General features: G+C 61.9%; 2 protein-coding genes across 2 annotated transcripts; both read right to left on the bottom strand.

Moving 5' to 3' along the window:
• Positions 1–1,295: 1,295 nt before the first annotated feature.
• LOC148053484 (uncharacterized) lies at positions 1,296–6,787 on the bottom strand. The gene is made up of 8 exons (XM_087776401.1): positions 6,659–6,787; positions 6,348–6,399; positions 6,194–6,233; positions 6,009–6,098; positions 4,743–5,670; positions 2,828–3,497; positions 2,597–2,604; positions 1,296–2,336 (listed from the first exon to the last, which is right to left on the bottom strand). The coding sequence occupies exons 1-8, from the start codon at positions 6,785–6,787 to the stop codon at positions 1,296–1,298; spliced, it is 2,958 nt and encodes a 985-aa protein (XP_087632527.1).
• Positions 6,788–8,632: 1,845 nt separating this feature from the next.
• On the bottom strand, positions 8,633–14,496 carry LOC148053483 (uncharacterized). Its single transcript, XM_087776400.1, has 8 exons — positions 14,368–14,496; positions 13,903–14,108; positions 13,718–13,807; positions 12,452–13,379; positions 11,669–11,950; positions 10,165–10,834; positions 9,934–9,941; positions 8,633–9,673 (listed from the first exon to the last, which is right to left on the bottom strand). The coding sequence occupies exons 1-8, from the start codon at positions 14,494–14,496 to the stop codon at positions 8,633–8,635; spliced, it is 3,354 nt and encodes a 1,117-aa protein (XP_087632526.1).
• Between the last annotated feature and the right edge of the window lie 566 nt (positions 14,497–15,062).

Genomic DNA, 15,062 nt, shown 5'->3' with positions numbered 1-15,062 from the left:
GTCGTGTCCAGTGTCTGGGGCTGGGGCTGCCCCCACCAGCCCCACGCTTGCCCTGATCCCTTGCTGCGGCTTTGGGACAGGCCCTGCGTGCCGGGCCCTGCCCTTCCTCCCCCCGGCTCTGCCAGCCCTCGCTGCTGTCTACTGCCTGCTTGGAGATCCTGCTCACCTCCTCTTCCTCCTCTGCAGACCTGCACTGCTCCCAGCCCAGGAACGCAGCTGCACTGGGCAGGGGACCTCCAGGAAGCTGGGCAGCCCATGCTGCCTCTGGAAGCCTGAAGCAGAAGACCAGTCCCAGGTCCCCCTCCTTAGGAACCTGGAGGGCCATTGTGGTCCTCTCTACAGAAGCTGCCAACAGAGCTGCTGCCCGATTTGCCCATGCAAGGAGGGACGAGAAGTCCCAGCACCGTCTCTCCACTGGCTGCAGCTTCCTTCAGGGCACATCCATCTGCTGCAGCGTGGGGTCCTCCACGGGCTGGTGTGGCTATCTGCTCAGGCATGGTCGTCCATGGGCTGCGGGGGGACAACCTGCTTCACCACAGTCTTCTTCAAGGGCTGCAGGGGAATCTCTGCTCCGGCACCTGGAGCACCTCCTCCCTCTCCTGCTTCATCAACCTTGGTGTCTGCAGCACTGTTTCTCTCACGTTCTTCTCACTCCTCTCTCTCACAGCTGCTGGGCAGCATTTCTTACCCCTTCTTAGCACAGAAGCACCACCGCTGTCGCTGACGGGCTCAGCTTTGGCCAGGGGTGGGTCTATTTTGGAGCCAGCAGGAACTGGCTTTGTCCAGCTCCTGTCCAGGGGCCAGCTCCTGGCCTCTTCTCACAGAAGCCACTCCTGCAGCCCCCCAGCTCCCAAAACCTTGCCACCTAAACCCAATACACCAGGAAAGAAGAGACGCCCATGAGTTCATCTCAAGAGAAACACGTTTATTGGGAGAGCTCCTGCTGCCTCGTAAGGCCTGGCAGAGATCTGCTGCTCACTGGGTCCATGCCGCACTGGGCTCTCTGCCCATGGGCACCTGAAAGGGGAAGAGCATGGTCAGGCACCCAAAGAGCATGGTGCCCTCAGCCTGGTGCCTGGTGGGCGCTGAGGCCCTGCTTCCCATCCCCTCTGTCCTCTTGCCCTGGGGCTCCTCACCTCTCCTCTCCTTTCTGCTGCTGCCAAATTGGGCCTTGCCTGTGCCGACGAGCTTGGTGCAGGCACTCCAACAGCAAACGAGGATGAGGGCGAGCACACAGCAGCTGCTGCCGGGCAGAGGTGGTGTCTCTGCCCCAGGACTCCTGTGTGTGGCTGCTCTCATGGCGGCGCGAGCCTGGCGGGAGCACACTGCGGCAGAAGCCACCCCTGCCGAAAGAGAGGGATCCGTACCGTGGACCCGCACACATGGACCCGCTGTGTTTGCTGGGCAGCAGCAGCCCTCGTCTGGCCCTGCTGCCTCTTGGCCCTGTCCTCGGGTGGACGCCTTTCTCCCACTGTCCCTTCCCTTGCTGCGCACGGGGCTGCAGCATCAGATGGAGCCCAAGTCTGGGAGCCTCCACTGCCAGGCAGGCTGTGGCGGGGGGCTTTGCTGCACTCGGGGCAGAGTCTCCTGGAGCCAGCTCTGTCCTGGGCGCTTCCCTTGCCCTTCTCTGCTCCTCTATGGCCGCAGCTCTGCAAGGCACAGGGGAGATCCGCTGCCGGGTCTGCCTTTGCGCGCCCCGCGTTGTCTCGGGGCTGCTTCAGCCATGAAGCCAGCAGCTGCCTCTGCAGGTCTTGAGTGGCTTGGCTGGCCCCGTCGGAACCAATGAGGACTGTGAGGAGCTCTTCCAGATGGGGGATCTGAAGGCCGGTCCCCGCGGAGCCTGGAGACGGTGGCAGAGCTGAAGGTCTCTCCTCACGGGAGGGAGGTTGTGTCTGTGGAGAACTTCTGCTTGGAGGAGCTGCCATGTCGGATGGCAGCTCAGGTGTCCCCAGGTCCTCACTGGAGCTGCTCTGGCCTTCCAGGGAGCGCTCGGCTTCTCCCATGGGGACACTCTTCTCCAGTGGCAGCTCTGGTGGTCCCATGTCCCCGTAGGAGATGCTGGGGCTCTCAGGCACCTGGCCTGATTGCTCCCAGGGAGCTTCCTCGCTCTGTGGTGGTGCCCACTCGGCCTGGCCAGAAGGGGAAGGACTGCGCACATCCCCTTGTGTCCCTGGGCCCTGCTCCCTCCCATCGCTGCCCGGCAGGGCCTCCTTGCTGGCCATGCTGCTGCTGGCTGTTCCTCCATGCTCTCTTTTGCATGGGGGTGTCTCCCCATCCTCCTCAGGCACCTCTTGTGCCGCTCCCAGGAAGGCTGCTGGCCCAGAGTGGACTGAAGCCTGTGTCCCTCGTGAGCCTCTGTCCACAGGAACTGCAGACTCTTCCTGCGGGACAGAGGGCTGTCCTGCCGCCTTCCTGGTCCGAGCATGCCTGTCCCAGTGCCGGAAGGGGGAGCGGTAGGGCAGCCCAGTGCCCCTCTGCGGAGGGGGTGGCTGAGCGGCTTTGTGCCCCACGACGAGCTCTTCAACGCTCTTCTCATATTCCAGGACCTTGGTTGGCAGCCCGTAGCGCCGTTGTATCTTCATTTTTACAATGTGACGCTCCAACTGCTTTTTCACAGCCTCATCCAGGAAGGGCAGGTCCTGCACCATGGGAACCACCTTTACATCATGTTCTTCTCGTCGCTGACGTGTTGGAGGAGCTGATGGAGCCTGCATCCTTAGCAGGCCTGTGTCCACAGAGTCTGGGAATTCTTCCTGCGGACCAGGGGGCTGTCTTGCCGCCTTCCTGGTCCGAGCATGCCTGTCCCAGTGCCGGAAGGGGGAGCGGTAGGGCAGCCCAGTGCCCCTCTGCGGAGGGGGTTGCTGAGCGGCTTTGTGCCCCACGACGAGCTCTTCAACGCTCTTCTCATATTCCAGGACCTTGGTTGGCAGCCCGTAGCGCCGTTGTATCTTCATTTTTACAATGTGACGCTCCAACTGCTTTTTCACAGCCTCATCCAGGAAGGGCAGGTCCTGCACCATGGGAACCACCGTCACGTCACGCTCTTCTGGTCGCTGACGTGTTGGAGGAGCTGATGGAGCCTGCATCCTTAGCAGGCCTGTGTCCACAGGGTCTGGGAACTCTTCCTGCGGACCAGGGGGCTGTCCTGCCGCCTTCCTGGTCCGAGCATGCCTGTCCCAGTGCCGGAAGGGGGAGCGGTAGGGCAGCCCAGTGCCCCTCTGCGGAGGGGGAGGCTGAGCGGCTTTGTGCCCCACGACGAGCTCTTCAACGCTCTTCTCATATTCCAGGACCTTGGTTGGCAGCCCGTAGCGCCGTTGTATCTTCATTTTTACAATGTGACGCTCCAACTGCTTTTTCACAGCCTCATCCAGGAAGGGCAGGTCCTGCACCATGGGAACCACCTTTACATCATGTTCTTCTCGTCGCTGACGTGTTGGAGGAGCTGATGGAGCCTGCATCCTTAGCAGGCCTGTGTCCACAGGGACTGCAGACTCTTCCTGCGGGACAGGGGGCAGTCCTGCCACCTTCCTGGTCCGAGCATGCCTGTCCCAGTGCCGGAAGGGGGAGCGGTAGGGCAGCCCAGTGCCCCTCTGCGGAGCGGAAGGCTGAGTGGCTTTGTGCCCCACGACGAGCTCTTCAACGCTCTTCTCATATTCCAGGACCTTGGTTGGCAGCCCGTAGCGCCGTTGTATCTTCATTTTTACAATGTGACGCTCCAACTGCTTTTTCACAGCCTCATCCAGGAAGGGCAGGTCCTGCACCATGGGAACCACCTTTACATCATGTTCTTCTCGTCGCTGACGTGTTGGAGGAGCTGATGGAGCCTGCATCCTTAGCAGGCCTGTGTCCACAGGGACTGCAGACTCTTCCTGCGGATGAGGGGGCTGTCTTGCTGGCTTCCTGGTCCGAGCATGCCTGTCCCAGTGCCGGAAGGGGGAGCGGTAGGGCAGCCCAGTGCCCCTCTGCGGAGGGGGAGGCTGAGCGGCTTTGTGCCCCACGACGAGCTCTTCAACGCTCTTCTCATATTCCAGGACCTTGGTTGGCAGCCCGTAGATTCGTTCTAACTTCATTTTTAAAATGTGACGCTCCAGCTGCTTTTTCACAGCTTCCTCCAGGAAGGGCGGGTCCTGCACCACGGGAACTACCATCACGTCATGCTCTTCTGGTCGCTGACGTGTTGGAGGAGCTGATGGAGCCTGCATCCTTAGCAGGCCTGTGTCCACAGAGTCTGGGAATTCTTCCTGCAGACCAGGGGGCTGTCCTGCCACCTTCCTGGTCCGAGCATGCCTGTCCCAGTGCCGGAAGGGGGAGCGGTAGGGCAGCCCAGTGCCCCTCTGCGGAGCGGAAGGCTGAGTGGCTTTGTGCCCCACGACGAGCTCTTCAACGCTCTTCTCATATTCCAGGACCTTGGTTGGCAGCCCGTAGCGCCGTTGTATCTTCATTTTTACAATGTGACGCTCCAACTGCTTTTTCACAGCCTCATCCAGGAAGGGCAGGTCCTGCACCATGGGAACCACCGTCACATCACGCTCTTCTGGTCGCTGACGTCTTGGAGGAGCTGATGGAGCCTGCATCCTTAGCAGGCCTGTGTCCACAGGGACTGCAGACTCTTCCTGCGGATGAGGGGGCTGTCTTGCTGGCTTCCTGGTCCGAGCATGCCTGTCCCAGTGCCGGAAGGGGGAGCGGTAGGGCAGCCCAGTGCCCCTCTGCGGAGGGGGAGGCTGAGCGGCTTTGTGCCCCACGACGAGCTCTTCAACGCTCTTCTCATATTCCAGGACCTTGGTTGGCAGCCCATAGATTCGTTCTAACTTCATTTTTAAAATGTGACGCTCCAGCTGCTTTTTCACAGCTTCCTCCAGGAAGGGCAGGTCCTGCACCATGGGAACCACCATCACGTCATGCTCTTCTGGTCGCTGAGGTGATGGAGGAGCTGAGGCTGGGACATCCTGCAGAGTCTCATTCACATCGGGTTGCAGGCTCGGTTCCTGCTCCAGTTCCGTGTCTGGGATGAGGTCCTCCAAGGTGTCCTGGCCTATGTGGTGTGTGATGGACATCTCCATTTCCCTGGAGTGGACGTCGGGCACCTCTGGAGGTGGAGTGGGAGCAGCCAGCTGGATCTCAAGATCTTGCTGGTGCTGCTGCACGCTGCTGGCCTTGAGGTAGCTGGCCACTTCCTCCCTGCAGGGTGGGCAAGTTCCTGGGCCACGCTGTTCCTCCAGGTCAGTCCTGGGATGCCCCAGGCGAGGCTGGATGCGGGAGGCACGAGCCATGCCTGCTCCATCCACAAGAGTGGGGAGAGACGCCTGTGAAGAGCAGCCGATGTGGCTCGCCGTGATGGAAGTCCAGGAGTCATCACTCCAGGGGGACAGAGACATCTCTGTAGAGGAGCTGGCTTCACTCGCCATGATGCAAGAGTGGAGGTCTTCTCTCGAAGAGGACAGAGAGACACTTGGAGAGGACTCAACTTCACTGTCCGTGATGGAAGTCCAGGAGTCGTCACTCCAAGCAGAAGGAGACACTTCCATAGCGGAGATGGCTTCGCTCGCCATGAGGGAAGTGCGGGAGTCTTCTCTTGAAGGGGACAGAGAGACACGTGAAGAGGACTCGACTTCACTGTCTGTGATGGAAGTCCAGGAGCTGTCGCTGCCCTCAGGTGTCTCCCAGTTGCGCCTGTAAGAGGAGGAGGAGGAGTGGAAGCCTGAGCCCAGCACTCCCGAGCACCCTGGAGCTCTCTCTCCCACTCTGCAGGAGTCGGCAGGCTGCGTCATTGCCGTGGGGTCCCACCCAGTGTGTGCCTGAGGGCCCCTCCTGGCCTGCTGGCCACAGCATCTCCCTCTGCCCCAGGAAAAAGGCGGGACACCGTCAGCTCTGCGCCACGGAGGTCATTGCCTCCAGAAGGGCATCGCCCCTCACGTTTTACACCCATGGATTTCCCCATGCCCTTCCCAGGTGGTTGCCCCCAGCCCTGCCCCTCGTCCCTGTCCCCATCCCCTCCTCAGTGGCCTCACATGTCCGCGTATCGGTTTAGGTTCTCGAGGATCATGTTGAAATGATGTGATAATTCGTTCACGGCATCCATCCCCAGCTGTACGGGGCAGCTGCAGAGGGGCAGAGGGCAGTGTTAGCGGGACCTCCCTTGGTGGGGGGCTGCCGGAGGGGGCTATCGCGCTCCAGGGGGGCCGGCTGCACTTACTGTGTCCTCGAGTGCTGTGAAGACCCCAGGAGGACAAAGGCTGCAGGCAGAGGAGACAGAGTGAGTGGATGGGGCACCCCTGGATGGGGTGCTGGGCACGTGGGGCCAGGGGGTGTCTTTGCAGGGCACCGGCCCTTGCCCAGGGGCTGCTCACCTCTGGCATTCCCCTTGTTGCCTCTGCGCCGGCGCTTCCTCCGCCTCCCTTCCTACACAGGCACGGAAAGCAGCGCGTGAGACAGGAACGTTCCCTGCCGCCCCAGCCAAACCATCAAACACCCGAGTGGCCGTGGCCGAACCTGTGCCTGCCCCGAGCCTCCTGGCCCAGGCTGGCCAGGGCCCGGCTGGGAAACGGCCTCCCCTGCCGGGCAGGGCCCCTCCAGCCCACCCCTGGGGCTGCTCCCGGGCCCCTGCTGACCCCCCACCCTGCCGGCCAGGGCTCGGATCAGCACCAGCACTGACTCCTACCTGGGGCTTGGGCCTGGTCACCGCGAGGCGGTAGACAAACACCAACAGCAGCAACCACAGCAAAGCAGAGAAGGCGATGAAGGCCGCTAGGCTGGGGAACCAGCTCATTTCCCAAGGCGTGCCAGACATGCCTGTAGTGTGCCAGAGAGAGCCAAGGAGAGCTTGAGGAGGAGCAGCCGGACCCAGCCCACTGTCCACTTGCTCTTCCTGCCCAGCTCGAGCGTCTCTCCCTTCACCCGTCAGGTCGCAGGCAAAGTGCCGCCCGTCCTCGCTCAGCCCCACGTACAAATTCCGCCCGTGTTTGTGACGCAGGCGTGACACGGGGCTGTCAGCCTTTCACCAGCTCTGGTGTCACCAGCACTCAGCTATGGCAACGTTTGTGATGCAGGGACAACGGGGGCCAAAGACCCTCCCCGAGCTGAGCCGAACCGAGGGAGGCGACAGTCACCCCAGCGCTGGACAATGGCCAGCACAGCTGGAGCAAGCTCAGCACAGCTGGACCATGGCCAACCCACCCCATCCCGAGACCTGGCCCTGTGCAGGGCCCTACAAAGCCTCTGGCCTCTCACTAGGAAGGGCCAAAGCCCAGGTCCTGGCCTGCGCGGCCCCTCCCAGAGCCCCTGAACTGCCTGCTGGCCCTCTTGAGTCCCACCCGGCCTCAGCCTGTCCCCATCCCCAGGGTCGTGTCCAGTGTCTGGGGCTGGGGCTGCCCCCACCAGCCCCACGCTTGCCCTGATCCCTTGCTGCGGCTTTGGGACAGGCCCTGCGTGCCGGGCCCTGCCCTTCCTCCCCCGGCTCTGCCAGCCCTCGCTGCTGTCTACTGCCTGCTTGGAGATCCTGCTCACCTCCTCTTCCTCCTCTGCAGACCTGCACTGCTCCCAGCCCAGGAACGCAGCTGCACTGGGCAGGGGACCTCCAGGAAGCTGGGCAGCCCATGCTGCCTCTGGAAGCCTGAAGCAGAAGACCAGTCCCAGGTCCCCCTCCTTAGGAACCTGGAGGGCCATTGTGGTCCTCTCTACAGAAGCTGCCAACAGAGCTGCTGCCCGATTTGCCCATGCAAGGAGGGACGAGAAGTCCCAGCACCGTCTCTCCACTGGCTGCAGCTTCCTTCAGGGCACATCCATCTGCTGCAGCGTGGGGTCCTCCACGGGCTGGTGTGGCTATCTGCTCAGGCATGGTCGTCCATGGGCTGCGGGGGGACAACCTGCTTCACCACAGTCTTCTTCAAGGGCTGCAGGGGAATCTCTGCTCCGGCACCTGGAGCACCTCCTCCCTCTCCTGCTTCATCAACCTTGGTGTCTGCAGCACTGTTTCTCTCACGTTCTTCTCACTCCTCTCTCTCACAGCTGCTGGGCAGCATTTCTTACCCCTTCTTAGCACAGAAGCACCACCGCTGTCGCTGACGGGCTCAGCTTTGGCCAGGGGTGGGTCTATTTTGGAGCCAGCAGGAACTGGCTTTGTCCAGCTCCTGTCCAGGGGCCAGCTCCTGGCCTCTTCTCACAGAAGCCACTCCTGCAGCCCCCCAGCTCCCAAAACCTTGCCACCTAAACCCAATACACCAGGAAAGAAGAGACGCCCATGAGTTCATCTCAAGAGAAACACGTTTATTGGGAGAGCTCCTGCTGCCTCGTAAGGCCTGGCAGAGATCTGCTGCTCACTGGGTCCATGCCGCACTGGGCTCTCTGCCCATGGGCACCTGAAAGGGGAAGAGCATGGTCAGGCACCCAAAGAGCATGGTGCCCTCAGCCTGGTGCCTGGTGGGCGCTGAGGCCCTGCTTCCCATCCCCTCTGTCCTCTTGCCCTGGGGCTCCTCACCTCTCCTCTCCTTTCTGCTGCTGCCAAATTGGGCCTTGCCTGTGCCGACGAGCTTGGTGCAGGCACTCCAACAGCAAACGAGGATGAGGGCGAGCACACAGCAGCTGCTGCCGGGCAGAGGTGGTGTCTCTGCCCCAGGACTCCTGTGTGTGGCTGCTCTCATGGCGGCGCGAGCCTGGCGGGAGCACACTGCGGCAGAAGCCACCCCTGCCGAAAGAGAGGGATCCGTACCGTGGACCCGCACACATGGACCCGCTGTGTTTGCTGGGCAGCAGCAGCCCTCGTCTGGCCCTGCTGCCTCTTGGCCCTGTCCTCGGGTGGACGCCTTTCTCCCACTGTCCCTTCCCTTGCTGCGCACGGGGCTGCAGCATCAGATGGAGCCCAAGTCTGGGAGCCTCCACTGCCAGGCAGGCTGTGGCGGGGGGCTTTGCTGCACTCGGGGCAGAGTCTCCTGGAGCCAGCTCTGTCCTGGGCGCTTCCCTTGCCCTTCTCTGCTCCTCTATGGCCGCAGCTCTGCAAGGCACAGGGGAGATCCGCTGCCGGGTCTGCCTTTGCGCGCCCCGCGTTGTCTCGGGGCTGCTTCAGCCATGAAGCCAGCAGCTGCCTCTGCAGGTCTTGAGTGGCTTGGCTGGCCCCGTCGGAACCAATGAGGACTGTGAGGAGCTCTTCCAGATGGGGGATCTGAAGGCCGGTCCCCGCGGAGCCTGGAGACGGTGGCAGAGCTGAAGGTCTCTCCTCACGGGAGGGAGGTTGTGTCTGTGGAGAACTTCTGCTTGGAGGAGCTGCCATGTCGGATGGCAGCTCAGGTGTCCCCAGGTCCTCACTGGAGCTGCTCTGGCCTTCCAGGGAGCGCTCGGCTTCTCCCATGGGGACACTCTTCTCCAGTGGCAGCTCTGGTGGTCCCATGTCCCCGTAGGAGATGCTGGGGCTCTCAGGCACCTGGCCTGATTGCTCCCAGGGAGCTTCCTCGCTCTGTGGTGGTGCCCACTCGGCCTGGCCAGAAGGGGAAGGACTGCGCACATCCCCTTGTGTCCCTGGGCCCTGCTCCCTCCCATCGCTGCCCGGCAGGGCCTCCTTGCTGGCCATGCTGCTGCTGGCTGTTCCTCCATGCTCTCTTTTGCATGGGGGTGTCTCCCCATCCTCCTCAGGCACCTCTTGTGCCGCTCCCAGGAAGGCTGCTGGCCCAGAGTGGACTGAAGCCTGTGTCCCTCGTGAGCCTCTGTCCACAGGAACTGCAGACTCTTCCTGCGGGACAGAGGGCTGTCCTGCCGCCTTCCTGGTCCGAGCATGCCTGTCCCAGTGCCGGAAGGGGGAGCGGTAGGGCAGCCCAGTGCCCCTCTGCGGAGGGGGTGGCTGAGCGGCTTTGTGCCCCACGACGAGCTCTTCAACGCTCTTCTCATATTCCAGGACCTTGGTTGGCAGCCCGTAGCGCCGTTGTATCTTCATTTTTACAATGTGACGCTCCAACTGCTTTTTCACAGCCTCATCCAGGAAGGGCAGGTCCTGCACCATGGGAACCACCTTTACATCATGTTCTTCTCGTCGCTGACGTGTTGGAGGAGCTGATGGAGCCTGCATCCTTAGCAGGCCTGTGTCCACAGAGTCTGGGAATTCTTCCTGCGGACCAGGGGGCTGTCTTGCCGCCTTCCTGGTCCGAGCATGCCTGTCCCAGTGCCGGAAGGGGGAGCGGTAGGGCAGCCCAGTGCCCCTCTGCGGAGGGGGTTGCTGAGCGGCTTTGTGCCCCACGACGAGCTCTTCAACGCTCTTCTCATATTCCAGGACCTTGGTTGGCAGCCCGTAGCGCCGTTGTATCTTCATTTTTACAATGTGACGCTCCAACTGCTTTTTCACAGCCTCATCCAGGAAGGGCAGGTCCTGCACCATGGGAACCACCGTCACGTCACGCTCTTCTGGTCGCTGACGTGTTGGAGGAGCTGATGGAGCCTGCATCCTTAGCAGGCCTGTGTCCACAGGGTCTGGGAACTCTTCCTGCGGACCAGGGGGCTGTCCTGCCGCCTTCCTGGTCCGAGCATGCCTGTCCCAGTGCCGGAAGGGGGAGCGGTAGGGCAGCCCAGTGCCCCTCTGCGGAGGGGGAGGCTGAGCGGCTTTGTGCCCCACGACGAGCTCTTCAACGCTCTTCTCATATTCCAGGACCTTGGTTGGCAGCCCGTAGCGCCGTTGTATCTTCATTTTTACAATGTGACGCTCCAACTGCTTTTTCACAGCCTCATCCAGGAAGGGCAGGTCCTGCACCATGGGAACCACCTTTACATCATGTTCTTCTCGTCGCTGACGTGTTGGAGGAGCTGATGGAGCCTGCATCCTTAGCAGGCCTGTGTCCACAGGGACTGCAGACTCTTCCTGCGGGACAGGGGGCAGTCCTGCCACCTTCCTGGTCCGAGCATGCCTGTCCCAGTGCCGGAAGGGGGAGCGGTAGGGCAGCCCAGTGCCCCTCTGCGGAGCGGAAGGCTGAGTGGCTTTGTGCCCCACGACGAGCTCTTCAACGCTCTTCTCATATTCCAGGACCTTGGTTGGCAGCCCGTAGCGCCGTTGTATCTTCATTTTTACAATGTGACGCTCCAACTGCTTTTTCACAGCCTCATCCAGGAAGGGCAGGTCCTGCACCATGGGAACCACCTTTACATCATGTTCTTCTCGTCGCTGACGTGTTGGAGGAGCTGATGGAGCCTGCATCCTTAGCAGGCCTGTGTCCACAGGGACTGCAGACTCTTCCTGCGGGACAGGGGGCAGTCCTGCCACCTTCCTGGTCCGAGCATGCCTGTCCCAGTGCCGGAAGGGGGAGCGGTAGGGCAGCCCAGTGCCCCTCTGCGGAGCGGAAGGCTGAGTGGCTTTGTGCCCCACGACGAGCTCTTCAACGCTCTTCTCATATTCCAGGACCTTGGTTGGCAGCCCGTAGCGCCGTTGTATCTTCATTTTTACAATGTGACGCTCCAACTGCTTTTTCACAGCCTCATCCAGGAAGGGCAGGTCCTGCACCATGGGAACCACCTTTACATCATGTTCTTCTCGTCGCTGACGTGTTGGAGGAGCTGATGGAGCCTGCATCCTTAGCAGGCCTGTGTCCACAGGGACTGCAGACTCTTCCTGCGGATGAGGGGGCTGTCTTGCTGGCTTCCTGGTCCGAGCATGCCTGTCCCAGTGCCGGAAGGGGGAGCGGTAGGGCAGCCCAGTGCCCCTCTGCGGAGGGGGAGGCTGAGCGGCTTTTTGCCCCACGACGAGCTCTTCAACGCTCTTCTCATATTCCAGGACCTTGGTTGGCAGCCCGTAGATTCGTTCTAACTTCATTTTTAAAATGTGACGCTCCAGCTGCTTTTTCACAGCTTCCTCCAGGAAGGGCGGGTCCTGCACCACGGGAACTACCATCACGTCATGCTCTTCTGGTCGCTGACGTGTTGGAGGAGCTGATGGAGCCTGCATCCTTAGCAGGCCTGTGTCCACAGAGTCTGGGAATTCTTCCTGCAGACCAGGGGGCTGTCCTGCCACCTTCCTGGTCCGAGCATGCCTGTCCCAGTGCCGGAAGGGGGAGCGGTAGGGCAGCCCAGTGCCCCTCTGCGGAGCGGAAGGCTGAGTGGCTTTGTGCCCCACGACGAGCTCTTCAACGCTCTTCTCATATTCCAGGACCTTGGTTGGCAGCCCGTAGCGCCGTTGTATCTTCATTTTTACAATGTGACGCTCCAACTGCTTTTTCACAGCCTCATCCAGGAAGGGCAGGTCCTGCACCATGGGAACCACCGTCACATCACGCTCTTCTGGTCGCTGACGTCTTGGAGGAGCTGATGGAGCCTGCATCCTTAGCAGGCCTGTGTCCACAGGGACTGCAGACTCTTCCTGCGGATGAGGGGGCTGTCTTGCTGGCTTCCTGGTCCGAGCATGCCTGTCCCAGTGCCGGAAGGGGGAGCGGTAGGGCAGCCCAGTGCCCCTCTGCGGAGGGGGAGGCTGAGCGGCTTTGTGCCCCACGACGAGCTCTTCAACGCTCTTCTCATATTCCAGGACCTTGGTTGGCAGCCCATAGATTCGTTCTAACTTCATTTTTAAAATGTGACGCTCCAGCTGCTTTTTCACAGCTTCCTCCAGGAAGGGCAGGTCCTGCACCATGGGAACCACCATCACGTCATGCTCTTCTGGTCGCTGAGGTGATGGAGGAGCTGAGGCTGGGACATCCTGCAGAGTCTCATTCACATCGGGTTGCAGGCTCGGTTCCTGCTCCAGTTCCGTGTCTGGGATGAGGTCCTCCAAGGTGTCCTGGCCTATGTGGTGTGTGATGGACATCTCCATTTCCCTGGAGTGGACGTCGGGCACCTCTGGAGGTGGAGTGGGAGCAGCCAGCTGGATCTCAAGATCTTGCTGGTGCTGCTGCACGCTGCTGGCCTTGAGGTAGCTGGCCACTTCCTCCCTGCAGGGTGGGCAAGTTCCTGGGCCACGCTGTTCCTCCAGGTCAGTCCTGGGATGCCCCAGGCGAGGCTGGATGCGGGAGGCACGAGCCATGCCTGCTCCATCCACAAGAGTGGGGAGAGACGCCTGTGAAGAGCAGCCGATGTGGCTCGCCGTGATGGAAGTCCAGGAGTCATCACTCCAGGGGGACAGAGACATCTCTGTAGAGGAGCTGGCTTCACTCGCCATGATGCAAGAGTGGAGGTCTTCTCTCGAAGAGGACAGAGAGACACTTGGAGAGGACTCAACTTCACTGTCCGTGATGGAAGTCCAGGAGTCGTCACTCCAAGCAGAAGGAGACACTTCCATAGCGGAGATGGCTTCGCTCGCCATGAGGGAAGTGCGGGAGTCTTCTCTTGAAGGGGACAGAGAGACACGTGAAGAGGACTCGACTTCACTGTCTGTGATGGAAGTCCAGGAGCTGTCGCTGCCCTCAGGTGTCTCCCAGTTGCGCCTGTAAGAGGAGGAGGAGGAGTGGAAGCCTGAGCCCAGCACTCCCGAGCACCCTGGAGCTCTCTCTCCCACTCTGCAGGAGTCGGCAGGCTGCGTCATTGCCGTGGGGTCCCACCCAGTGTGTGCCTGAGGGCCCCTCCTGGCCTGCTGGCCACAGCATCTCCCTCTGCCCCAGGAAAAAGGCGGGACACCGTCAGCTCTGCGCCACGGAGGTCATTGCCTCCAGAAGGGCATCGCCCCTCACGTTTTACACCCATGGATTTCCCCATGCCCTTCCCAGGTGGTTGCCCCCAGCCCTGCCCCTCGTCCCTGTCCCCATCCCCTCCTCAGTGGCCTCACATGTCCGCGTATCGGTTTAGGTTCTCGAGGATCATGTTGAAATGATGTGATAATTCGTTCACGGCATCCATCCCCAGCTGTACGGGGCAGCTGCAGAGGGGCAGAGGGCAGTGTTAGCGGGACCTCCCTTGGTGGGGGGCTGCCGGAGGGGGCTATCGCGCTCCAGGGGGGCCGGCTGCACTTACTGTGTCCTCGAGTGCTGTGAAGACCCCAGGAGGACAAAGGCTGCAGGCAGAGGAGACAGAGTGAGTGGATGGGGCACCCCTGGATGGGGTGCTGGGCACGTGGGGCCAGGGGGTGTCTTTGCAGGGCACCGGCCCTTGCCCAGGGGCTGCTCACCTCTGGCATTCCCCTTGTTGCCTCTGCGCCGGCGCTTCCTCCGCCTCCCTTCCTACACAGGCACGGAAAGCAGCGCGTGAGACAGGAACGTTCCCTGCCGCCCCAGCCAAACCATCAAACACCCGAGTGGCCGTGGCCGAACCTGTGCCTGCCCCGAGCCTCCTGGCCCAGGCTGGCCAGGGCCCGGCTGGGAAACGGCCTCCCCTGCCGGGCAGGGCCCCTCCAGCCCACCCCTGGGGCTGCTCCCGGGCCCCTGCTGACCCCCCACCCTGCCGGCCAGGGCTCGGATCAGCACCAGCACTGACTCCTACCTGGGGCTTGGGCCTGGTCACCGCGAGGCGGTAGACAAACACCAACAGCAGCAACCACAGCAAAGCAGAGAAGGCGATGAAGGCCGCTAGGCTGGGGAACCAGCTCATTTCCCAAGGCGTGCCAGACATGCCTGTAGTGTGCCAGAGAGAGCCAAGGAGAGCTTGAGGAGGAGCAGCCGGACCCAGCCCACTGTCCACTTGCTCTTCCTGCCCAGCTCGAGCGTCTCTCCCTTCACCCGTCAGGTCGCAGGCAAAGTGCCGCCCGTCCTCGCTCAGCCCCACGTACAAATTCCGCCCGTGTTTGTGACGCAGGCGTGACACGGGGCTGTCAGCCTTTCACCAGCTCTGGTGTCACCAGCACTCAGCTATGGCAACGTTTGTGATGCAGGGACAACGGGGGCCAAAGACCCTCCCCGAGCTGAGCCGAACCGAGGGAGGCGACAGTCACCCCAGCGCTGGACAATGGCCAGCACAGCTGGAGCAAGCTCAGCACAGCTGGACCATGGCCAACCCACCCCATCCCGAGACCTGGCCCTGTGCAGGGCCCTACAAAGCCTCTGGCCTCTCACTAGGAAGGGCCAAAGCCCAGGTCCTGGCCTGCGCGGCCCCTCCCAGAGCCCCTGAACTGCCTGCTGGCCCTCTTGAGTCCCACCCGGCCTCAGCCTGTCCCCATCCCCAGGGTCGTGTCCAGTGTC

This window comes from Nipponia nippon, unplaced genomic scaffold (assembly GCF_047370975.1).
Source record: "Nipponia nippon isolate SJK-2023a ecotype South Korea unplaced genomic scaffold, ASM4737097v1 scaffold_4, whole genome shotgun sequence".
Classification (NCBI taxonomy): domain Eukaryota; kingdom Metazoa; phylum Chordata; class Aves; order Pelecaniformes; family Threskiornithidae; genus Nipponia; species Nipponia nippon.
This window is presented reverse-complemented; position numbering and strand designations above follow the sequence as displayed.

Bases quoted from the DNA above. Each gene is read 5' to 3' on its own strand.
- LOC148053484 (XM_087776401.1), bottom strand. From the start codon at position 6,787: ATGTCTGGCACGCCTTGGGAAATGAGCTGGTTCCCCAGCCTAGCGGCC. The intron at 6,234-6,347 runs GTGAGCAGCCCC...CTCTGCCTGCAG, and splicing joins CAACAAGGGGAATGCCAGAG to CCTTTGTCCTCCTGGGGTCT. The intron at 6,099-6,193 runs GTAAGTGCAGCC...GCCCCTCTGCAG, and splicing joins TCACAGCACTCGAGGACACA to CTGCCCCGTACAGCTGGGGA.
- LOC148053483 (XM_087776400.1), bottom strand. From the start codon at position 14,496: ATGTCTGGCACGCCTTGGGAAATGAGCTGGTTCCCCAGCCTAGCGGCC. The intron at 13,808-13,902 runs GTAAGTGCAGCC...GCCCCTCTGCAG, and splicing joins TCACAGCACTCGAGGACACA to CTGCCCCGTACAGCTGGGGA. The intron at 13,380-13,717 runs GTGAGGCCACTG...CTCCTCTTACAG, and splicing joins CTAAACCGATACGCGGACAT to GCGCAACTGGGAGACACCTG.